Source organism: Ornithorhynchus anatinus, chromosome 21 (assembly GCF_004115215.2).
Source record: "Ornithorhynchus anatinus isolate Pmale09 chromosome 21, mOrnAna1.pri.v4, whole genome shotgun sequence".
Lineage (NCBI taxonomy): Eukaryota > Metazoa > Chordata > Mammalia > Monotremata > Ornithorhynchidae > Ornithorhynchus > Ornithorhynchus anatinus.
The window spans coordinates 22105827-22130173 of record NC_041748.1 but is presented as its reverse complement, the minus strand read 5'-3'; the positions used below and the strand labels follow the sequence as shown (position 1 = coordinate 22130173).

General features: G+C 57.5%; 1 protein-coding gene across 3 annotated transcripts in view; it reads right to left on the bottom strand.

Moving 5' to 3' along the window:
• Positions 1-9175: 9175 nt before the first annotated feature.
• The window catches only part of ASCC2 (activating signal cointegrator 1 complex subunit 2), a 44076-nt gene continuing 28904 nt past the window's right edge, over positions 9176-24347 (bottom strand). For all 3 annotated transcript variants that reach the window (XM_029049386.2, XM_029049387.2, XM_029049385.2), the window contains exons 5-19: positions 23710-23839; positions 22554-22621; positions 21622-21732; positions 21229-21341; positions 20303-20377; positions 18689-18796; positions 18463-18531; positions 18259-18333; positions 17226-17394; positions 15929-16161; positions 14701-14820; positions 13301-13522; positions 11794-11896; positions 10493-10572; positions 9176-9799 (exon numbers count right to left, since the gene is read on the bottom strand). In XM_029049386.2, coding sequence (XP_028905219.1) covers positions 9643-9799; positions 10493-10572; positions 11794-11896; positions 13301-13522; positions 14701-14820; positions 15929-16161; positions 17226-17394; positions 18259-18333; positions 18463-18531; positions 18689-18796; positions 20303-20377; positions 21229-21341; positions 21622-21732; positions 22554-22621; positions 23710-23839 — 1833 coding nt within the window. In that variant the 3' untranslated portion in view covers positions 9176-9642. The remainder of the gene's footprint in view (positions 9800-10492; positions 10573-11793; positions 11897-13300; positions 13523-14700; positions 14821-15928; positions 16162-17225; positions 17395-18258; positions 18334-18462; positions 18532-18688; positions 18797-20302; positions 20378-21228; positions 21342-21621; positions 21733-22553; positions 22622-23709; positions 23840-24347) is intronic.

Genomic DNA, 24347 nt, shown 5'->3' with positions numbered 1-24347 from the left:
GTAATCAGCTTAATAATAATAATGGTACTTACTATGTGCCAGACACTGTTCTAAGCTCTTGGGTAGATAGAAGGTAATCAGCTTAATAATGATAGTCTTACAGGCACTGTTCTAACCTTTTGGGTAGATACAAGGTAATCAGCTTAATAATAATAGTAATAATAGTATTTGTTAAGCACTTACTATGTGCCCGGCACTGTTTTAAGCTCTTGGGTAGATTCAAGGTAATCAGCTTAATAATAGTGATGATAGTATTTGTTAAGCACTTACTATGTGCCAGGCACTGTTTTAAGCTCTTGGGTAGATACGAGGTAATCAGCTTAATAATAATAGTAATAATAGTATTTGTTAAGCACTTACAGGCACTGTTTAAGCTCTTGGGTAGATACAAGGTAATCGGCTTAATAATAATAATAGTATTTGTTAAGCACTTACTGTGTGCCAGGCACTGTTTTAAGCTCTTGGGTAGATACAAGGTAATCAGCTTATTAATAATAATAATAATGGTACTTATTAAGCACTCTGTGACAGACACTGTTCTAAGCTCTTCGGTAGATAGAAGGTAATCAGCTTAATAATAATAGTAATAATAGTATTTGTTAAGCACTTACTATGTGCCAGGCACTGTTTTAAGCGCTAGCGCAGACACAGTCCATGTTCCACACGGGGCTCACAGTCTTAATCCCCTTGTTATACACGAGAGAGCTGAAGCACAGAGCAGGGAAGTGATTTGCCCCAGGTCACACAGCGGACAAGGGGAGTGGGATTAGAACCCAGGTCCTCGGATTGCCAGGCCCGTGCTCTATAACCCCTAGGCCACGCTGCTTACGTCCGACCAACTGCTGCTCTTACCCATCTTTAAGGCGCTTCAGAGAGCACCTCTCCTCCAGGAGGGCTTCCCCAATGAATCATCTCCCTCCTTCATTTCCCCCTCAAGTGGCACTTAAACAGTTCCTATATCACCTAGGCACTTCGGTTCCGAGAGGCGGCGTGGCTCAGTGGAAAGAGCCCGGGCTTGGGAGTCGGAGATCATGGGTTCGAATCCCGGCTCTGTTTGTCGACTGTGGGCAAGTCACTTCCCTTCTCTGTGCTCAATTCCGTCACCTGTAAAATGGGGATGAAGACTGCGAGTCTCACGTGGGACCACCTGATGACCCTGTATCTCCCCCAGCGCTTAGAACAGTGCTCTGCACATAGTAAGCGCTTAACAAATACCAACATTATTATTATTCTGACCCCCATCCCTGCCTGGAGCCCTTATGTGCATATCTTTCTAATAAATCAGTTTCCTCTCTGTAATTGGCTACGTTTGTCTCCCCTCCTAGACCAAATTTCGGGTGGGCAGGGATCGTGTCTGTGATATTCTCCCAAGTGCTCAGCACAGTACTCTGCACAAAGTAGACACTCGGTAATCAGTCAGTGGACCTGAGTCCCTACTACGCAATCTACTGTAATAATAATAATGTTGGTATTTGTTAAGCGCTTACTATGTGCCGAGCACTGCTGTACGCGCTGGGGGAGATACAGGGTCATCACGTCCCACGTGAGGCTCCCAGTTAATCCCCATTTTCCAGATGAGGGAACTGAGGCACAGAGAAGTGAAGTGACTTGCCCACAGTCACGCAGCTGACAAGTGGCAGAGCCGGAAGTCGAACTCATGACCTCTGCCTCTGAAGCCCAGGCTCTTTTCCACCGAGCCACGCTGCTTCCCGTGACTGTACCGTGCTGTACCAAGTGCTCGGAAAAGGACAGGAGAAGCAGTGTGGCCTAGTGGATAGAGCACGGGCCTGGAAGTCGGGAGGACCTGAGTTTTAATCCCCGCTCTGCCCCTTGTGAACTGCGCGACCTTGGGTAAATCTCTTCTCTGGGCCTCAGTGACTTCATCTGTAAAATGGGGATTAAGACTGTGAGCCCCCCGTGGGACAGGGACCGTGTTCATCCCGATGACCTTGTATCTACCCCAGCGCTTAGAGCAGTGCCTGGCACGTAGTAAGTGCTTAACAAATACCAACATTATTGTGGCTCAGTGGAAAGAGCACATGGACTAGGGAGTCAGAGGTCATGAGTTTGAATCCCAGCTCTGCCGCTTGTCAGCTGTGTGACAGTGGGCAAGTCACTTCACTTCTCTGTGCCTCAGTTCCCTCATCTGCAAAATGGGGATTAAGACTGTGAGCCTCACGTCGGGCAACCTGATGACCCTGTATCTACCCCGGCGCTTAGAACAGCGCTCTGCGCATAGTAAGCGCTTAACAAATACCAAGGTTATTATTATTACCCACCCCAGCACTTAGTACGGTGCCTGGCACAGCGTAAGTGCTTAATAAATACTATATATTTTTAAAAAAGGCATTAATCCCTGTTCTCAAGGAGTTTACGGTCTAGTGGAGGGGACAAGACGTTAAACTAGAGGCTGGGGAAGCAGCCAAGTCTAAAAACCTGGACATAGGTCCTGTGGCCGAAGAGCTGGCAGTGAGGACTGGAGCCAGTCGATCGAATTTATCGTGTGCTTACTTTGTGCGGAGCACTGTACTAAGCACTTGAGAGAGTAGAGGAGCAGCATTGCCTAGCGGTAAGAGCGCAGGCTCGGGAGTCTAATCCCGGCTCCGCTTAGCCGTGTGACTTGGGGCAAGCCACTTCACTCCTCTGTGCCTCAGTCACCTCCTCTGTAAAACGGGGATTAAGTCGTGGGACAACCTGATGACCTTATATCTACAGGACTTGGCACATAGTAAGCGCTTAAATACCATCATCATCATCATCATTACAATCTGACACCTTCGCCGCCCACAGTGAGTTTACAGTCTAGAGGGGAAGACGACACAGGTCAAGTGCCTCGGTGACAGACGGAAGAAAGAACAGAAGAGAGAAGGAAGCCTGGAAGAGAGAGGATTTTAGGAGAGCTTGGAAGACGGGGGGAGTGGCGGTCCGTTTTATGCCGAGGGGGGAGAAAGTTCCAGGCAGGAGGGAGGCCCCGAGCAATGGAGAGTATTGAGTTACCTTATAATACAGTCGGTGTAGACGTGATCCTCGCGCACAAGCAGCCTACGGTCTGCGAGAAGAGATGGACGTTAGGATAAATGGCAGATGTGGAAAATGCAGCCCAAGGATTAAGTGCTGGGGACCCTGGGACGGTTATCGGAGGACTCGCGGGGTCCACGGCACGAGTGCAGAGTTGCCGGGGGTGTGATTTCGGGAGGGTTTCGAAAGCAGGGAGAGTGGCGGACTGTAGGATGAATTCCAGGCTTGAAGGAGGATGCGGGCAAAGGGTCAGTGGTGACATGCAAATTCCTGAAGCATTCCATATTTTTAGCCTCCCCTTTTCCCGCCGCTCCCTCTCTGCTCCCCCTTCGCCTCCCCTCGGCACCGTGCTCGTTTGTATATATTTTTATTACCCTATTTATTTTGTTAATGAGGTGTACGTCCCCTTGATTCTGTTTATCGTGACTACGTTGTCTTTGTCCGTCCGTCTCCCCCGATTAGACTGTGAGCCCGTCATTGGGCAGGGATCGTCTCTATCTGTTGCCCAGTTGTCCATTCCGAGCGCTTAGTACGGTGCTCTGCACCTAGTGAGCGCTCAATAAAGACTATTGAATGAATGAACGAGATGGAGGTGTAGGTTGAAAGCGGGGTAGTGGGTGCCGACTGGGTCACAGAAGGAGTTCAGTGAGGTCATTTTGCTATATCGTCCTCTTCCGCGGTGCCCTGCCCCCAGTAAGTGCTCAATAAATACGACCGACTGACCGACGTAAGGTAGGAGGGAGTGACCTGAGTGAGGGTCTCGAATCATCATCATCATCAATGGTATTAATTGAGCGCTTACTGGGTGCAGGGCACCGTACTGAGCGATTGGGAGGGCCCAAAACGACAGTTGGTCGACTGGTTTCCCGCGCACAGCGAGCTTACGGTCCAGAGGAGGAAGATCTTAAAACAAAGCCAGATGTGAGGAGTTTCTGTTGGGCAGGGAGACGGATGGGCAACCGCCGGAGGATTTTGAGGAGCGGGAAGCTGTGGGCTCGACGGTTTTCCAGAAAAATAACCCGGGCAGCGGAGGGGAGTACGGGCCGGGGAGGGAAGGCTCTGGAGGCCAGGAGCACAGCCAAGAGGCCGACGCAGGGGTCGAGGCGGGATGGGATGAGATCTCGGACCAGGGTGGGTGCAGGGAGAAAATAGCGTGCTCTCGAAAGCGCTCAATAAATACCATCCATCGATGGATTTCGTACGGGTGATAGATAACCGGGGCTATGATTGACGTCCCAGGTTCGGCATCTAGGCCGCTCAAGTTATCGCCCGGGAAGTTCGGATCCGACAGTTATCTGGCAAAACCCTTAGCGGCCCTGGCTTCTCGTCGACTTCACGGTCCCGTCCCTCCTCCTGCCTCTTAGATATTCCTCACCTGGTCACGACCTGCTCCGACGCCTAAATCTGAAGTCAAAACCTCAGTTCCTCCTTCCCGAACCAACACCTGTTTGTTTTTTAATGGCATTTGTTAAACGCCTAGACACCCTACTAAGCGCTGGTGTAGATACAAGCCAATCAGTTTGGACCCGGTCCCTGTCCCACACGAGGCTCACAGTCTCGGCCCCCATTTTACAGATGAGGTAACTGAGGCACAGAGAAGTGACGACTCACGGTTATACACAGACAAGCGGAGACTGGATTAGAACCCGGGTCCTTCCGACTCCAGGCCCGTGTTCTACCCCGCCCCCCCCGAGGAGCACTGTGTGCAGACTGGGTGGTAGAAGGAGTTCAGTGAGGTTATACTGCTATATTGTCCTCTCCCAATCACTTGGTACAGTGCTCTGCACGCAGTAAGTGCTCGGTAAATACTATTGACTGACTGAGGTATTGATTTTCCCATCACCGTTAACACCACCGCCGTCCTCTGTCCACTTATCATCCCCGTGGCATATACTGTCCTCTCCCAAGCGCTCAGTACAGTGCTTTGCACACAGTAAGCGCTCGATAAACGCGACTGAATGAATTTCTGACTCCTTCCTCGCTCTTTCACCTCCTACGTTCAGTCTGCCTCAAAACGCTGCCAGTTCTCTCGGATATTTCCCAGATCCGCCCTTTCCTTTTCCCCTCATGGTCACCCCTGCTGCTTCACCTCCCAGCTGAGTGGATATTCGTTAACCACTTAAATGTGCCAAGCACTGTTTGAAACGCTGGGCCTACTGAAGGCCCTGTTGCCATCGTTCTCGTCTGCCCGTCTCCCCCGATTGGACCGTAAACCCGTCAAAGGGCAGGGACCGTCTCTATCCGTTGCCGATTTGTCCATTCCAAGCGCTTAGTACAGTGCTCTGCACATAGTAGGCGCTCAATAAATACTATTGAATGAATGAATGGAGACTCCACCAGGTTCCCTGCCTCCATTCTCTCCCATAATAACAACGGTGGTATTGGTTAAGCGCTTACTATGTGCCAGGCACTGTATTAAGCGCCGGCGTAGATACAAGCAAATCAGGTTGGACACCTAATACTACTGATGGTATTTGGAAGCGTGTGCTCTGTGCCAAGCACTGTTCTAAGCGCTGGGGTAGATACGAGTTAATCAGGGTGTCCCATGTGGGGCTCACAGTCCTCACCCCCTTTTTACACATGAGGGAGCTGAGGCCCAGAGAAGTGAAGCGGCTCGCCCAAGGTCACACAGCAGACAGGTTCTTTTAAATACCATAAAAGAAAAATAAGCCTAGTGGATAGAGTAGGGACCTGGGGGGTTAGGACCTGGGTTCTAATCCTGTCTCTGCAACATGTCTGCTGTGTGATCTTTGGGCAAGTCACTCACTTCATTTTCCCTCAGTTGCCTCATCTGTAAAGCAGCGTGGCTCCGTGGAAAGAGCACGGGCTTTGGAGTCAGAGGTCACGGGTTCGAATCCCGGCCCGGCCACTTGGCGGCTGTGTGACTTTGGGCAAGTCGCTTCACTTCTCGGTGCCTCAGTTCCCTCATCTGTAAAATGGGGATGAAGACCGTGAGCCCCACGTGGGACGACCCGATTCCCCTGTGTCTACCCCAGCGATTAGAACGGTGCTCGGCACACAGTAAGCGCTTAACAAATACCAACATTATTATTATTATTATTAAAATGGGGGTTAAGAGTGTGAGTCCATGCGGGACCTGGACTGTTTACACCCTGATTAACTTTTATCTACTCTAGCGCTTAGTACAGCGCCTGGCACATAATAAGCAGCCAACAGATACCATCGAAATAAATACATTTCTTGACTGGAAGCCCTGTGAGGTCAGTGGCTGCCTTTTGTTTCTGCCGTACACTCCCAAGTGCTTAGCCCAGCGCTCAGCTCTTCAGAGGGCACCCGCTGCAGCGCTCGGCACACGGCGGGTGCCCGGTACGGCGCTCACTAATACCCCTGATCCAACCCCACTGGCATACTGGTGGTTTCTCTTTTGAACCAAAGAGGATCTTCCCACGAAAAGGACAGAGGCAGAGTGAAGAAACAGGACGAGGAACGACGCCGTGTTAAGTCACCTAATTCTTGGTTTGCTCACGGGTGACGTCTGGTAGTGGTACTTAGTAAGCACTTACCGTGTGCCAGGCGCTCTCAGCTGCCTTTGACACTGTGGACCATCCCCTTCTCCTCCACACGTGATCCAACCTCGGCTTCACTGGCTCCGTCCTCTCCCGGTTCTCCTCTCATCTCTCTGACCGTTCATTTTCGTCTCCTTCGCGGGCTCCTCCTCCCCGTCCCCTCACCGTCGGGGTTCCTCAAGGGTCAGTTCTCGGTCCCCTTCTGTTCTCCGTCCACGCTCACTCCCTCGATGAACTCATTCGCTCCCCTGGCTTCAACTATCGCCTCTACCCGGATGACACCCAAATCTCCGTCTCCTCCCGTTCTCTCTCCTTCCCTCCAGGCCGGCATCTCCTCCCGCCTTCGGGACGTCTCCACCTGGGTGTCCGCCGGCCACCTCAAACTCAACACGTCCAAGACGGAGCTCCTTAGCTTCCCTCCCAAACCCCGCCCTCTCCGTCACTGTGGACGGCACCGCCATCCTTCCCGTCTCACAGGCCCGCAACCTTGGTGTCATCCTTGACTCCGCCCTCTCCTTCACCCCACACGTCCAATCCGTCGGCAACTCCCGTTGGTCTCACCTTCACATCACCAAGATCCGCCTTTTCTTCTCCATCCAAACCACTTCCATATTAGTACAATCAGTCACCCTGTCCCGCCTCGATGACCGTATCAGCCTCCTTTCCGATCTCCCAACCTCCCGTCTCTCCCCACTTCAGTCCGTACTTCACTCTGCTGCCCGGATCGTCTTTCTACGGAAACACTCCGGGCACGTCACTCCCCTCCTCAAAACTCTCCCGTGGTCGCCTGTCAACCAACGTAACAAACAAACACTCTTCACCCTTGGGTTCAAAGCCGTCCATCCCCTTGCCCCCTTCTTACCTCACCTCCCTTCTCTCCTTCTCCATCCCAGCCCGCACGCTCCGCTCCTCTGGTGCCGCGAACCTCCTCGCCGGGCCTCCTTCTCGCCCGTCCCGCTGCCGACCCCAGCCCACGTCCCACCTCTGGCCTGGACCGCCCTCCCTCCTCAAATCTGCCGAACAATCACTTTTGCCCCCCTTCAAGGCCCTACTGAAGGCTCACCTCCTCCAGGAGGCCTTCCCAAATCCCCCTTTTCCTCAGCTCCCCGTCCCCTTCGCCCCGACTCCCTCCCTTTGCTCTCCCCCCTCCCCGCCTCATAGCACTTGTGTGTATATATATATAATTCTATTTATTTACATTAATGCCTGTTTACTTGTTTTGATGTATACATAAATAATTCCATTTAAATTGTTGTCTGTCTCCCCCCTTTCTAGACTGTAAACCTGGTGTGGGCAGGGATTGTCTCTATTGCCGCACTACCCTTTCCAAGCGCTTAGTACAGTGCTCTGCACACAGTAAGCGTTCAGTAAATACGATTGACTGAATGAATGAAGGTACTGCATTGAACACTGAGGTAGATGCAAGATGATCAGATCAGATACGGTCCCTGTCCCACTCGGGGCTCCCAGTCCAATAGGGAGGGCTATTATAACAACTGTCATTTTTGTGAAGTGCTTACTACATATCATACTCTGGCCTGATCATCACTGGGGTGGGCAGAAAACCATCCGGGGAGAGTCAGTCTCTGTCCCACACGGGGCTCAGTCTAATGGCGGGGGGGGGGGGGGGGGGAATCGGGTGTCGAATCTTCATTTTACAGATGAGGAAAGTGAGGCCCGGAGAAGCCAAGTGACTTGCCCGAGGTCACTAAGCAGGCAAGAGGCAGAGGCGGGATTAGAAACCAGGTCCTCTGACTCCTAAATTTGGGCCAGTACCTCACCCTCCCTTTTAAATGTAGATTGTGAGCCCCTTGAGAGCCAGGGACTTTTCCCCGCCCAGTTTTACCCACACTTAGTACCGTGCACCGGGTTTGTGTTTAGAGCCCAGGCTTGGGTTCTAATCCCGTGGCTCGGTGGAAAAAGCCGGGGCTTGGGAGTCAGAGGTCGTGGGTTCTAATCCCGGCTCCGTCACTCGTCGGCTGTGTGACCTGGGGCAAGTCGCTTCTCTGTGCCTCAGTCACCTCATCTGTAAAATGGGGATGAAGACTGAGCTCCACGTGGGCCAACCCGATCACCCTGCATCTCCCCCAGGGCTTAGTACAGTGATAATAATAATAATAATAATAATGTTGGTATCTGTTAAGCGCTCACCATGTGCCGAGCACCGTTCTAAGCGCTGGGGTAGACACGGGGGGAATCAGGTTGTCCCAAGTGGGGCTCACAGTCTTAATCCCCATTTTACAGATGAGGTAACTGAGGCACCGAGAAGTGAAGTGACTTGCCCAAAGTCACCCAGCTGACAAGTGGCCGAGGCGGGATTCGAACTCATGACCTCTGACTCCAAAGCCCGTGCTCTTTCCACTGAGCCACGCTGCTTCTCAGTGCTCGGCACACAGTTAGCGCTTAACAAATGCCATTATCAATTAATCAATCTCCCGAGGGGAGGGACGTCCTCAGACGGCGCCCCGGGCCTCTGTAGGGGTGGGGACACAGTGACGCGCTGGGCTGGGGGTTTTGGCCGCCGGCACGTTGGCCAGGAAAACCATCTGAGTCGTTTCTGTCTTTGCGGCCTGTGTCCGCCCCCGACGCCCGGCTCTCGGGCCCACCGCCGTCCCACGGACACAGGCCTGGATGGTTCTAACTCTTTTATTTGCTGGTTTTGTGCTCTTCCCGGAGGCCCCGCAGGACCCCACCGCGTGCCGGCCGGAGGGGGGAGGGAGAGGTGGACGGGGAAGGAAGGGGGCGCGGCCCGAGGCCCGGAGCGGCTGCGGTGGTGAGCTGCGTCGCCCGCATCCGCCCCATGAGCCCGGGCCCGGACTGCAGGGTGAGGCCCTCTTCCCGGGACGGGGGGCTGGTACCCTGGTGGGGTGCCCGGGCGAGAGGGAGGTTTTCCTGGCCGCCACGAGCGGAGACGGAAGTGGTCCGCCAGCCCCCACGCGACGGCGGGATGGTCAGGGTAGACCAGCTGGGGCTGACGGAGGGAGGGGATGGGAAAGGGGTGGAGCAATCCTGGGGAGGAAGGGGGAGGAGGGGAGAAGACATGGCTGGGAAACCTGTTAGCCCTTCGCCCCGAGGGCCGGGGAGGGGACAGGAGCCCTTAGGAGGGGATCATGCCCTTGCTCCTCTTCCTGTCCGCCATGTTCCGCCGGTTGTGGTTGGCCCTCGCCCCCTTGTTGGCCTCTTTCTTCCGGCGCTCTTGGCCGGTCTTGGGGTTCCCGGCGCCCGCCGCCACCGCGGAGCTGTCGTGCTTGTACCTGGAGCGGGAGGAAGGCGGAATGAGTCCGTCTGGGCGGTGCGCCGCCCCGGGGCGGGGAGCGGGCCGCCCGGCGCCACGCGACGCCCGTCCTCCGCGGGCTCTAGGGCCGGGGTAGCTTATCCCCACCCGCCGGACGACCGGGAAACGTGGGCCCAGAGAGACTAAGCGACCTGCCCCGAGGCACCACTGCTCGGGGCCCCGGCTGCATTTTCTTTCTGAGACAGATGGCGGGGGGTGGGGCGGAAAGGGGCAGCAGTGGACCGGCCCCCGCTCCCCGCTTCCCAGGACTCAGGGGCTCCCAACTGGCCCCAGTCTTCCCCCGCCACGTCGGGTGGAAAACGGCTCCGTGAGGGCGGCCGTCAACCTGACCCTTCCCTGAAACGAGGCCGTTGGCCTGACGCTAAGGGGCCGGGAGGGAAAGGGGAAGGGTCACTATTGCCTTCAGCCCATCTGCCTCTAGACTCTCCCAAGCAATCAGTAGAGTGCCCTGAACACAGTAAGCGCTCGACAGATATGAGACTGACCACCGAAGCCGGGCTCGGGACAGAGCCGGGTGAGGCCGACGGGCGTTCGACGCCGGGCCTCGGTCAGAGCTGGGTGAGCAACTGCGGGGGGGATGGGAGGGAGGGGAAGGGGGCGGCAGGGTGACCAGAGGCCGGCAGGGAGGGGTCACCCCGGCCCTGGGTCTCACCCTCTCCTGGCAAGGAAGGTCATCCTCCTGGCTTCGGCCCGCTCCCTCAGCACGGCTGGGTCCTGGATGAAGTGATCGGGCTGCGGGGAGGGAGGGAAGGGAGCCGGCGGGGTGGGTCCGGAGCTGCCTCTCCGCCCCGTCCCCCTCCCCGAGGCTGCACTGGGTCAACCGGCTGGGCCACCAGCCCACCCCGTCCACCTCCCTTTCCCCGGGATTATTTAGGGTGCCAGCTGCGAAGCACTTACTACGTGCCAAGCCCCGTTTTAAGCACTGGGGTGGGTAGAGGGTAATCAGGTCGGACACAATCCCTGACCCACATGGGATGATCCCCGGGTTTCTGGGATCTCTTGGGATCCGGCCAGGAGGGTCCCACGGGTGTCCGAACCGATTCCCGACGGGTCCAAGGGGGGAAACTGGAGCCCCCGGCTGAGCAGTTGGGGGAGGCAGGGATGCGCTGGCCCCTGGCAGCCCCGGCACCCGAGCACCCTACGGGGACGCGCAGTCCGCGGCCCAGAAAGGATGCTCCCCGCCCGGCCCGGGAGGCCGCTTCTTCCGGGGGCCTTCCCGGCGGTCCTGTGGCCGGCAGCCTTGTGGGCATCTGCGTTATGCCCACCAGCCTCGGTGCAACCCAGTGGTAGACCCACTGGGAGAAGCAGCGTGGCTCAGTGGAAAGAGCCCGGGCTTGGGAGTCGGAGGTCACGGGTTCAAATCCCGCCGCAGCCACTTGTCCGCTGCGTGACTCTGAGCAAGTCACTTAACTTCTCTGTGCCTCAGTTCCCTCACCTGTAAAATGGGGATGAAGACCGTGAGCCCCACGTGGGACCGCCTCATCACCTTGCACCCTCTCCAGCGCTTAGAACAGTGCCGTGCACATAGGAAGCGCTTAACGAATGCCATCGTTATTATTATTATTACCCAACCGTGATCCTCCCTCGTCCCTGGGACAGGAGGCGGGGCCCGGGCCCGCGGCCGGGGGCGAAGGGGGCCGATGAGGAAGGCTGGGATGGCGACCGGGAACGCGTGAATGGCCACGGGGGCGGGTGGGCTCACACACGGAAGGCTCTCCGACGGCCTGAGGGGCCGGGGTCCTTCTCGGCACGGTGGCCATCGCTCCGGAGGAGCGGAGGGGAGAGGACGGGTGATGGTGACCTCCCCGATCTCCTGGCCCCCGGCTGCCTTGGATCCCCCTTAGGGCTCTTCTGGAGCCAACCGGGAGCTCCAGAGGTTAACGGCACCCACGGGGGTCTTTGAGAGTTTTTCTGGAGCCCCTCCTGTCCCGAAGCCTCCGGGGAGCCCGGTACCTTTGGGGCGTCGTCCTCGGCCTCCTCTTCCTCCTCGTCGTCGTCGTCTTCCGGCCTCTCGTTGGGCACTTTGGTTCTCAGGATCCGAGGGATTGTGAAAGGCCTGGAGGAGGGGAGGGGGGAGCGACGAGGAGACAAGAAAGGAGGGAGACGGAAAGCAGAAGAAACAGGGAGGAGGAGGAACAGGGAAGGACAGAGAGATAAATCGATGATATTTATTAAGCGCTTACTGTGTACAGAGCAGCATACTAAGCGCTTGGGAGAGAGCAATAAAACAGAGTAGGTAGACACGTTCCCGGCTCACGAGGAGCTTATGAGATCATTCAAGACATGAAGAGAAGCAGCACGGCTTAAGGCACAGAGCCCGGGTCTGGGCGTCGGAAACAGCTGGGTTCTAATCCCGGCTCCGCTAACTTGTCGGCTGTGCGACCTTGGGCAAGGTCACTTGACTTCTCTGGGCCTTAGTTCCCTCATCTGGAAAACGGGGATTAAGACGGTGAGCCCCATGTGGGACAGGGATTGTGTCCAACCTGATTAGCTTCTACCCACCCCACTGCTTAAAACGGTGCTTGGCACGTAGTAAGTGCTTCACAGATGGCACCATAAATAAATGCTCGATAAATAGGATTGATTGATTACTCAACTGTTGAGGCCCGGTACGATTCTAAGGCCTGCAGTAGGTAGGTGCTCGATCAATACTGACCCGTTACTTGGCTGACTGAAGGCAAAGGTAGGTTTTTTCTGTGTTTATTTTTTTTAATGGAATTGGTTAAGCGCTTACTATGTGCCAGGCGCTGTACTGAGTACTGGGGTGGATACAAGCTAATCAGGTTGGACGCAGTCCCTGTCCCACATGGGGCTCACAGTCTTAATCCCCATTTTGCAGATGAGGGAGGTGAGGGATAGAGAAGTAAAGTGATTTGCCCAAGGTCCCCAGCAGACAAGTGGCAGAGCCAGAATCAGAACTCAAGTCCTCTGACTCCCCGGCCCGGGCTCTTCCCATTTAGGCTGAGAAGCAGCGTGGCTCAGTGGAAAGAGCACGGGCTTGGGACTCAGAGGAAGTGGGTTCTAATCCCGGCTCTGCCACTCGTCTGCTGTGTGACCTTGGGCAAACCTCAGTGCCTCAGTTGACTCATCTGTAAAATGGGGACTGAGGCTGTGAGTCCCATGTGGGACAACCTGATTACCTTGTATCTACCCCAGCGATTAGAACATAGTAATCGCTTAACAAATACCATCATTATTATTATTATTATTGGAGTTATTAAGCCTCCCTGGTTCCTTGGGGGGTTGGGGGACGATGAGGAGAAGCGGGAGGTGGGGAAGGCCGTGGGGTCTGAGACGAGCAGGGGCTGGATCTCCGCTCGGATGGACGGCGGGGAAACGGAAGCTTTGGGTGAGGAACGTTTCGGGGGGCGGACCCCGCAGGCGAGCCCAAGGACCCCAGGGAACAGGCGGGAGCTGCGGCGGGGGACACGAGGGGACCCCGAAGACGGGCGCCACCCACCTGCGGCTGATGAGCTCGTCGTCCGAGTCCACGTCGTTGGCGCCCACCTGGTTGCCGTCGTAGGTGTCGTCGTACTCGTCGTCGTAGTCGTCGCGGAAGGCCTGGCCCTGCCCGTCCTGGACGGGCACCTCGTCCACCACCACGCTGTACTGCTCGTACCGCCCGCGCTGCTCCTGCACCGCCCGCTTGTCGTTCAGCAGGCTGCGTGTGGGCTCCAGTCTCCTGAGGACCGGGCCCGGGCCACCCCGCCCCGCGGCCACAGAGATGGAGGCAGGGGGGAGGGACAGAGAAACGGAGAGAGAAAGTGAGAGGGTGAAGGGGAGAGGGAGGGAAGGTGAGGAAGAGAGAAAGCGAGAGAGAAAGGGAGGAGGGAGGGGAAAGGATAGGAAGAGACGGGGAGAGAGAGATGGGGGAACGAGGGAGAGAAGGGGAGAGAGAGAGGGAGGAGAGAGGGAGGGAAAGTGAGGAAGAGAGAAAAACGCAGAGAGAGTGAGAGGGTGAAGGGGAGAGGGAGGGAGGAAGCGAAGGAGAGAGAGAGACGGGGGGGGGAGAGAAAGGGAGAGAGAGATGGAGAGAGGGAGAGGGATAGAAAGACGGGGGAGAGAGATGGGGGAATGAGTCAGAGAAGGGGAGAGAGGGAAGGAGAGAAATGGAGAAAGAGAGAGGGAGATGGGGTGAGAGAGAAAGCAAGGGAGAAAGCGAGGGAGAGAGAAGGGGAGAGAGGGATAAAAAGGGATGGAAAGAGATGGGGAAGAGAGAGATGGGGGAATGAGGGAGGGAGAAGGGGAGAGAGAGGGAGAGAAATGGAGAAAGTGAGGGGGAGAAGGGGAGGGAGAGGGAGAGACAGAGATGGGGGAGAGAGATGAAGAATGAGTGAGAGAGAAGGGTAGAGGGAGAGAAATGGAGAGAGGGAGAGGGAGGGATAGAAAGAGACGGGAGAGAGAAGGGGAGAGAGATGGAGAGAAAGAGAGAGAGAAAGTGAGGGGGAGAGGGAGGGATAAAAAGATGGTGCGGGGGAGGGATAGAGAGACAGAAAGAGGGGGAGATATTATTGTATTGTCCTAAGCTTTTGGAACAGTGCTCTGCACCAGCAGACTGTAAACTCTTCGAGGAAAGGGATGGTGTTTCCCAACTCTATTGTATTGTCCCAAGCACTTGGTACAGCGCTCTGCACACATCAGACCGTTCCTTCGGGGCAGGGATCGTGTCCTCTAACTCTGTTGGCCTCTCCCGACTGCTCAGCACAGTGCCTGGAGCAGAGTTGGGGCCGGAACAAGTGCCGTTATCGACGTTACCCGATATCCCCCCAACCTCCACCGACGGCTGTTCCCCCGGCTGCCGCGGGCGCCCGGACCCGTCCCCCCGGGGTCCCCAGAGTCGGCGGGGGCCGCCCCGCTCACCTCCTGCCCTTCTGCACCCGCGACAGGTCCACGGAGTCCCTGCTGAACACGTCGAACTCGTCGTTCTGGAAGACGTTGTAGCGCGACGTCACCAGTGGCGTTGGGTCCGGCTCCAGCTGCCTGCGGGAGGGCACGGGACCGGGCTGGGCGCCGCGCCTCGCCCGCCCCGCTCCCCGAGGTGCCCACCGCCTGCCACTCTGCCCGGTAGCCCCGGGGTCCGGGACGCCACGAGGCCCGGCACGGCGTCCGGCATGGGCGGATGGGTAGGGGGATCCTCTCTGGTCCCAGACTGACAGAGTTCGAAGTCCCTCGCCGTGTGACAAATGAATGCCGCCTGGTCCGCCCGCCCCCGGCCACGTCTCCCCCCTCCTCAAAAACCTTCAATGGTTGCCCTTCCACCTCCGCATCGAACAGAAACTCCTCACCAACGGCTTTAAAGCAGTCAGTCACCTTGACCCCCTCCTACCTCACCTCATTACTCTCCTACTATAACCCAGCCCGCGCATTTCACTCCTCTAATGCCAACCTTCTCACTGGACCTCAATCTGGTCTATCTTGCCACTGACCTCTCGCCCACATCCTGCCTCTGGCCTGGAATGCTCTCCCTCCTCGGATCCCACAGACAATAACCCCCTCCAGCTTCCCAGCCTTATCCAAGGCCCATCTCCTCCGAGAGGCCTTCCCTGACTAAGCCCTCCCTGCCTTTCCTCCCACTCCCTTCGACGTCGCCCTGACTCGCTCTCTTTCTTCATCCCCCCTCCCAGCCCCACCACATCTATGTCCGGATCTGTAATTTCATTTATTTCTATTAACGTCTGTCTCCCCTTCTAGAAGCTCGTTGTGGATAGGGAATGCATCTGTTTATGGTTGCACTGTACTCTCCCAAGCGCTTAGTACAGTGCTCTCCCCCTTCCCCTCCCCTCAGCACTGTGCATACTTGTATATATTATTGATTACCCTATTAATTTTGCTGATGAGGTGTATATCTCCATGATTCTATTCATCTCGATGATGTTTTGTTCTGTTTCTCTTCGCTGTCTCCCCCGTCTGTGAGCCCATTATTGGGCAGGGATTGTCTCTATCTGTTGCCGAACTGTCCATTCCAAGTGCTTAGTACAGTGCTCTGCCCATAGTGAGAGCTCAGTAAATGCTACTGAATGAATGAATGCCGAGTCAACGGTAAGCGCTCAATAAGTACGACCGACCGGCCCCCGGCCCCCGGCTCTACCTGTTGAGGGTGCGGTCCAGCCGGCTCAGGGAGGGAGCCAGCCGCTCCTCCAGGATGTTGTTGATCACCTGCTCCGCGTCGTAGCCGTAGTGCTCCAGGCAGGCCAGGACGAAGCCCTCCCCGAGATCGGGCAGCAGGTCTTTCACTTGGGAAATCAGGGAGTCCAGCTCCACCCTGGACAGGTGGACCGCGGGGGCCGCCGCCCCGGCCGCCCCCGCCGTCGCTCCGGCCACCTGCGGGGCGAGAGAGGGGACAGGCAGGATGGAGGCCAGGCCGGGGCTGAGGAGGGACGGGGTCGGGGAGGGACGGGGCCTTGGCCTCGCACGGGGAAAGGATTTCCGGAAGGGTGGAGCCCCTCGTCTCTTTCCCACGGTGAACAGCAACCCGACTGGGCGGGGCACTGGTCAGCAGCAAGGAAAGCGGCGAGGCCACGGGGAAACAGCACCGGCCTGGGGACCTGGGTTCTGATCCCGATCCACCACTCGATCGCTCGGTGATCCTGAGCGCTTTTCCCTGTCCTCATCTGTAAAATGGGGACCATTCACTCATTCGATAGTATTTATCGAGCGCTTACTCTGTGCAGAGCGCTGTACGAAGCGCTTGGAATGGACAGATCGCTAACAGATAGAGACGGTCCCTGCCCTTACCAAATGCCTGTTCTTCCTTCTCTTTAGCCTGGGAATCCCAAGCGGGACAGGGACCGTGTCTGACCTGTCTTGTACTCAGCCCTGGCGTTTAGTATATAGTAAGCACTGAACAGACACCACGATTCTTTCTTTCTTCTTTTTTTTGATGGTATCCGTTCAGTGCTTACCACGCGCCAGGCGCTCTACCGCACGCTGGGGAAGCCGGTCACACTGGATGCAGTCCGTGCCCACGTGGGGCTCACAGACCTAATCTCCGTTTTATAAATGAGGCCGCTGAGGCCCGGGGACGGGAAGTGGCCTGCCCAAGGTCACGGAGCAAGCAGAGCGGCCGGGGCCGGGTTTAGAACCCAGGTCCCCCGACTCCCGGGCCCGGGCTCAATCCCCTAGGCCACGCTGCTTCGTTATTACGGTCAGAGGTGGGTATTCAGGCCCCCGGGCCCCTCGCCCTGCCCGGGGGAACTCGTGTTGGAACCGAGGGGGTTCTGTTATGACCTCCTTACACCATCCGTGACCTTGGGCTTACGGGGATCCCGGCAGGGTGGCGGAACAGGAATTCAGCGGGGCCCCCCGCCGGCCCACCGCCCTCTCCGCCGGGCACCACCGGCGGGGCCGGGGGACAAAGGCGGAGGCCCCCCCGGCGGCCGGCATACCTCCGTCTCCTCCGGGCTGTCCTCCGGGCGCTCCCCTCCGCCGCCGCAGGGCTCTGCTGCCGCTGCCGGTTCAGCAAGGTCCCGGGGCGGGGCCCGGGCCGGCCTCCTCTCCACCCCTTCCCAGGCGCCCTCCACGGCCTGGAGGATGTAGGCTGTGCGGGTCTCGTCTCTGCCCGGCGGGTTAAGGGCCCCCCGACGCTCTCTCTCTGGACCCTCCGGCCGGCCCCCGCTCGGGGAGGGCCACGGGGCCCCCTCCCCCTGGGACTCCCTCCCCCAGCCCCTGAAGAGGGCCGGTTCCCGGAGGGCGATCCCCTCGACTGGGCTGTTGCCGCCAGTCCCCCCCGCTTGTGGCGTGCCCCCCCCGCGGGCGCGCCTGGTCCCCGGATGCTCGAGGCCCCGGGCCTGGGGTCATTCCGGCCCCGCTCTACGGCACGGTGGGAAGCCGGGAGCGGGGAAGGCCGACGGCATTATGGCTCTGCGGGAGGACTGTTAAGTGCTTACTCTGTGCCAGGCACTGTACTAAGCACTGGGGTAATACAAGCTAATCGGGTTGGACACGGTCCACGTCCCACGCGGGGCTCTCAGTCTTCCTCCTCATTTTACAGACGAGGGAACCGAGGCCCAGAGAAGTGAAGTGACTTGCCCGTGGTTACGCGGCAAGTGACGGAGCCGGGATTAGAACCCACGTCCTTCTGCCTCTCAGGCCTGCGCGCTATCCACTAGGCCACGCTGCTCTTTTTGCGTCCCTGGCTGGTTTTGGGGGGCGGGGGTCTAGCCGGATCCAGGGGCCCGGGGGGGGGGGGGACGGGACGGTGGGCCTCACGGCTGTCTGACTCCAAACTCCTCATCCTGAGAGTTTCCCTCAGAGGCTGAAAGACCCCAGACGGCGGCCGGCTGACCCATCCGTTCTCTGAGCCCGGTCCCCTCTCGGACCTCCGAAATTCCGGCCCCTTCTCCGCCGGCCGCGCTCACGGTGAGCAGGTGGCCGCCGGGCCTCCGCCCCGGGGCCCGCCCCGCCGTAGCCGAAGGATACAGGGCCGCCGAGGCCTGCTCCAGCAAGCTCACGTCGTCCGCCACCGGGAACAGTTCGTCGTAGTCTCGCAGAAACCTGCCGACCAAGTGGCGGGGCGGGGTTGGGGGTGGGATCCGGCACCCCGCGGACCGCCCCCCCCCGGCTCCGCCCAACGGCCCGGGGGTATCCCGGGCACCCCGAATCGCGCCGGTGGCCCGCACCCACCTCTTCTCCTGCAGGAGGGAGGTGAAGATCTGCAGGAACTCCTCGATGAACAGCTGGATGTTGTCACAGCTGCAACGGCACCGCCGGGAATAAACGGGTCAGGACCCTCCGCCCGGCCCGCCGAAGACTCCCCCCCGGAGGGCGACGGGGCCGGTCCGCCCGGGACCTCCTCTCACGAGCCGGGACCGCCGGGGTGGGCGTGAGGCCGGGGGAGGGGGGTGTCTACCTGCTTTCCAAGATGGGTAGGAGGCACAGCTGGTTGATGAGGATGTGAAAGACCCCCACCAGCTTCTTCCGCGAATGGGAGAGTCGCTGCCACAGGTCAGCAAATAGCCTACGGGGGAAGAGAGACAGAGAGGGAACGGGGGACGGGTCGGGCCAAGCTCTCTAACCCGGCTCAAAGGCCGACCGGCCTACAGGGCTTTCCCTGCCCGCGGCCGGCTCCCCCGGCTCCGCCTGCCGTCCGGTCCAGCCGTGAGAAGCGGCGTGGCCCGGCGGAAAGAGCCGGGGCCTGGGAGTCAGAAGACCTGGGTTCTAATCCAAATGCTTGCTGTGTGACTTTGGGCAAGTCCCTTCACTTCTCTGGGCCTCAGTTCTGTTCTCCCTCCTATTTAGACCGTGAGCCCCATGAGGAACAAGGGAACGTGTCCAACCTAATAATAATAATAATAATGATGATGATGATGGTATTTGTGAAGTGCTTACTACGTGCCAGGCACTGTTCTAAGCGCTGGGGGAGATACAAGATAATTGGGTTGGACACAGTCCCCGTCCCACATGGGGGTCACAGCCTTCATCGCCATTTCACAGATGAGGGAACTGAGGCACAGAGAAGTTGTGACTTGCCCGAAGTCACAAAGAAGACAAGTGGGGGAGCTGGAATCAGAACCCTCGAGCTTCTGATTCCCAGGCCACTGCTCTATCCACTAGGCCATCCACTGTATCTAACCCAGCGGTTAGAACAGTATTTGATACGTAGTATGTACTTAACATATATCCTAAAACCCAAACAAAATAATAGTAATAATGGTAGTATTTAAGCAATTACTACGTGCCAGGCACTGTACTAAGCGCTGGGATGGATACAAGCAAATCAAGTTGGACACAGTCCCCGTCCCAGGTGAGGCCCACAGTCTTTATCTTCATTTTACAGGTGATGTCACTGAGGCCCACAGAAGTGAAGTGACTGGCCCAAAGTCACCCAGCAGTCAAGTGGCAGAGCCGGGATTAGAACCCACGACATTCTGACTCCCGGGCCTGGAGTCTAGCCGCTAGGCCGTGCTACGAAACTCCAAGTTTGCGGGAATCACCACGGTAATCGCCCACTATCATCGTTCATTCACTCAGTCGTATTTCTTGAGCATTTTCTGTGTGCAGAGCACCGTACTGAGTGCTTGGGAGAGTTACTATTATTTAGGGCCGTCGAGTCGTTTCCGATTCGTGGCGACTCCATGGATGTACTTTCCCCGGAACGTCCTGTCCTCTGCCATAATCCTCAACCTTTCTAACGGTTCTTCCGTTCTGGTCTCTCTCCATCTAGCTGGCCGTCTGCCCCTTCCGCCTTTTCCCTGGACTTTTGCTAGCATCACTGTCTCCTCCGGAGAATTCGTCCTGCGACCCATTCCCCGCCCACAACGAGCTCACGGTCCCACTACCTCAGCTGCTGGGTCCAATCCATCTCCAGTCACCTCCCACCCCACCGAGCACAGTGCCCGACCCAGAGTAAACACTTCAAGCCTCCCCTAATTAAATGAAATCGCCTAATTAAATGAAATTAAGACGCCCCCTCCACCCCCACCATCTGGGGCCGGGTGGCCCGCACCCCTCGGACCGTCCTTACCCGCTGTCCTCGAGTCTCCTCTTCTTAATGGCGGCCTCCAGCTCAGGGATCGCTGCTTCGTAAAATGAAGCCAACCTGGGAACGCACAGCCACGGCGGGTCACTTGTTCGTTCGTATTTATTGAGCGCTGACTGTGTGCAGGGCACTGTACTAGACTGCTAGACCACCCTCTAGACGGGAAGCTCATTGTGGGCGGGGAATGTCACTGTTGATTGTTGTACTGCACTTTCCCAAGCGCTTAGTACAGTGCTCTGCACACAGTAAGCGCTCAATAAATTCCACTGATCCAATGAATGACTCTTTTCCTTGATTCCCGTGGCGACTGACTCCTCCCGCTGGTTCCGAGCCGCCCGGCCTGTGGACCGCTTCTCGTCCCCTTAGCCTGGCTCTCGAATACCCAGGTCGGGGTGGCGACAACTGGATATTTTTACGCTGGCCTGGAAGCCCCATCTAATAATGATAATAATAATAACAAAGGTACACGTTAAGTGCTTACTACGTGCAGAGCGGCGCCGGGGGACACATTTCTCATCCTCCATGGGGCTCACACTCTCCCCCTCTAGACTGTAAGCTCGTTGTGGGCGGGGAACGTGCCAACCGACTCCGTTCTGTTGTCCTCTCCCAAACGTCCAGTCCAGTGCTCTGCACGCAGTAAGCCCTCCGTAAATACCACTGACCGATCGATCGATCGGTTGGTCCGGACCGGGCCTCGGCGGGGCTCCCGTGGGATGCTCCAAACCTTTCCGGGCCAATCCTCCGTTCGGAGAGGCCGGGGAGAGTCGGGGTGCGGTCTCTCTTTGGTCTATGGGGTTCCCTCAGAGGTGCCCGGTGGGAGGTGCTGGGGGACGGGGCGGCCGGGATGGCGGTTCAAGGGGGCTGTTGGAGGAGAGGAGGAAGAGGAAGGGGCACCGGGCCCAGAGTGTCACCTGTAGCAGAAGTCGTGTTTCTGGAAGGTTTGGCAGGCCTGAGGGAAGACGTCCAGAAAGGCCCACAGGGTGGTGGAAGTGTCGCAGAGGTACAGCACGATGTCCTTCAGCTCCTGGCGGCAAAAGGAAAACCGCGTCGCTCTCCAAGGCCTCCCGGCAGCTCTGCCGAGGGGCCGGGCGGGGGAGGGAGGAGGGAGAAGGCGGGGTCGGGGCGGCTTGGACGCGAGGACGGGTTTCGGATCCGTCTCCGGTCCCTCCGGGACGAGGCGGGAGTTGGGATGCCGTGGCGCGGGATGAGAGGGAGACGCGGGTCCGGGTCACCCGCGGGGTGGTTCCCCCTCGGTCGCCGGGTCGGACTCCGGAGCAGGGCTGGGCGGGGGACACGTGGCTCACCTCCAGAGGCATGTGGCTGGGGGTCGTCCGGCCTCGTTCCCCCAGTTTTTGGGGTTCGGCGGAGGCGGCGTCCCCCCGCAGGCCGCACTGACGGAGAATGCTGCCCAACACCTGCACAGAAACGGAGGCCCCCAACCTCACCCCGGCTCCGCCTCTCCGGGCCCCCCGCAATGGGGAACGGTCGGGTGCCCAACTCATCAGCCCTCCCCCTTCTTAATAATGACAATAATAACAATAATAGCGGTATCTGGTAAGCGCTATGTGCCAGGCACTGTGGAAACCGCCGGGGCGGATGCAAGCTAATCAGGTTGGACACAGTCCCTGGCCCGCACGGGACTCCCTGTCTTCCCATTTTCCAGATGAGGGACCCGAGGCCCAGAGAAGCGAAGTACCTGTCCAAGGTCACACAGCGGTCAAGTGGAGGAACTGGGATTAGAACCTAGGTCCTTCTGACTCCCAAGCCCGGGCTCTATCCACTGGGCCACATTGCTTCTCAGCCCGATTTTTCTAGACTGATCTCTCTCCACCCTCTGCCCTCGTGTCTGAGGAGGACACTCGACTGAATGTTCGACGGACTGATTCCGATCTTCTACGTCCACCTTTCCCGCTGGCCTGGGAGCCCCTCGTGGGCGGGGCCCGCACCCCGGGTTTCTTTCGTGCTCTGCAGGCGCTCAGTACATAGGGCAGACCAGCCGGGGCCCGGCCGGGGAGGTGGGCGGCGCTGACCGTGGACTAGCTGAGGAGAGGCCGGCAGCGCGTTGTGGGCGGGGAGCGTGGCGCTTGTACCGTTCCGTTGACCTCTCCTGAGTGCTTAGTGCAGTGCTCTGCCCTCAGTAAGCGCTCAGTAAATACGACTGACTGACCGGAACCCTCTTCCGCTGAACCGTCCACCGTTGGCCTGTCCCCGCCCGCCCCGGCCCTCGAGCCGGTACCTGGAGGACTGTGGGCACGGTTTCCTCCAGGTCGCTGTAGTAGCTCGCCTGCTGAACAAAGACGTTTTCTAGAAATAAGAAGCAGAATTAGGGTATTTACTAAGCGCTTACTAGGTGCCGGGCACCGTACTAAGCGCTGGGATGGATACAAGCAAATCCCCGAGGGCGGGGACTGGGTCTACAAACAGAACTGTTCTCTCCCCAGCACCCGGTCCGGGGCTCTTCACCCAGAGGACTAATCTCCTTAGGGCAGGGATCAAGTCTTCTGACTCTTCTGGACTTGTTTCAAGTGCTCCGTACAGTGCTCTGCGCATGGTAGGCTGTTATTTGAGAAGCAGCGGGGCTCAGTGGAAAGAGCCCGGGCTTGGGAGTCGGAGGTCATGGGTTCGAAACCCGGCTCCGCCACTTGTCAGCGGTGTGACTGTGGGCAAGTCACTTCACTTCTCTGGGCCTCAGTTACCTCATCTGTAAAATGGGGATTATGACTGTGAGCCCCACGTGGGACGACCTGATCACCCTGTATCTCCCCCAGCGCTTAGAACAGTGCTCTGCACATAGTAAGCGCTTAACAAATACCAACACTGTTTATGATTTAGTATTTATTATTTCCTTGAGGGTGGGGACTATATCAACCTCTTCTACTTCCCTCTCCCGAGCACTCAGTCTTTTTTCTCATCCCCCACTCCCTTCTGCGATGCCCTCTGCTCTTCCCCCTTCCCCACAGCACTTATTTATATAGCTCTCATTTTATTTATTTATATCAATGTCTGTTTATTTGTGTGGATGTCTGTCTCCTCCCCTGTAGATCTGAGCTCACTGTGGACAGGACAGTCACTCTTTATCGCTGTACTTCACTTTCCCAAGTGCCTAGTAAGCCCACACGCCCACGGTAAGCGCTTAATAAATGCGACTGAATGAAGGAAGGAAGTATCCCATGAATACCCCTGATGGAGTCGGAAGAAAGAAAGGCCCTCTCACACCGTAAGCTCGTGCTGGGCGGGGAATGCGTCTACCAGCTCTGCTGCATTGTCTTCCCCCAAGCCCTTAGTACGGTGCCCTGCACATAGAAAGCGCTCAATAACTACCACTGACCAAGACGATGGAGCCCGAGGGCCCCCGCCCCCCCGAGACGGAGCAGCCCCCGGCCGGAACTGACCGATCATCTTCTGGAGCAGGGGTCCGTTGCCCTTTCCGAAGAGCACGCAGAGGTCCAGCATCTTGGGGATGTCAAACAGGAAGTTGTCGTACAAGATCTCCCCGAAGGCGGACGGGGAGATGAAATGATCCTGAGGGAGAAATGGAGAGATCGATCCATCGGCGGTACTTATTGAGCGCTGACCTGGGCATCTCGTCGCCGACCCGTCGCTCACGTCCTGCCTCTGGCCCGGAAAACTCCTCTTAACCAACAGATGGTGACTCTCCCCGCTTCAAAGCCTCTCGGGAGGTCCAACTCCTCTAAGAGGCCTTCCCAGACTAAAGCCTCCTTTCATCTTCTCCCTCGCCCTTCTGCATCGCCCTGACTTGCTTCCTTCATTCAACCCCCCCCCTTCCAGCCCTATAGAACTTTTATTATTATTATTATTATGGTATCTGTTAAGCGCTCACTGTGCCAGGCACCGTACTAAGCGCTGGGACTTATGTCCATGTCTGTCGCTTTTTTAGCTCTCTTAATGTCCGCTTCCTCCTCTAAACTGTAAACTCGTTGTGGGCGGGGAATGTGCCTGTTTACTTCTTTACTGTCCTCTTCCGAGTGCTTAGTCCGGTGTTCTGCACACAATAAGAGCTCAATAAATA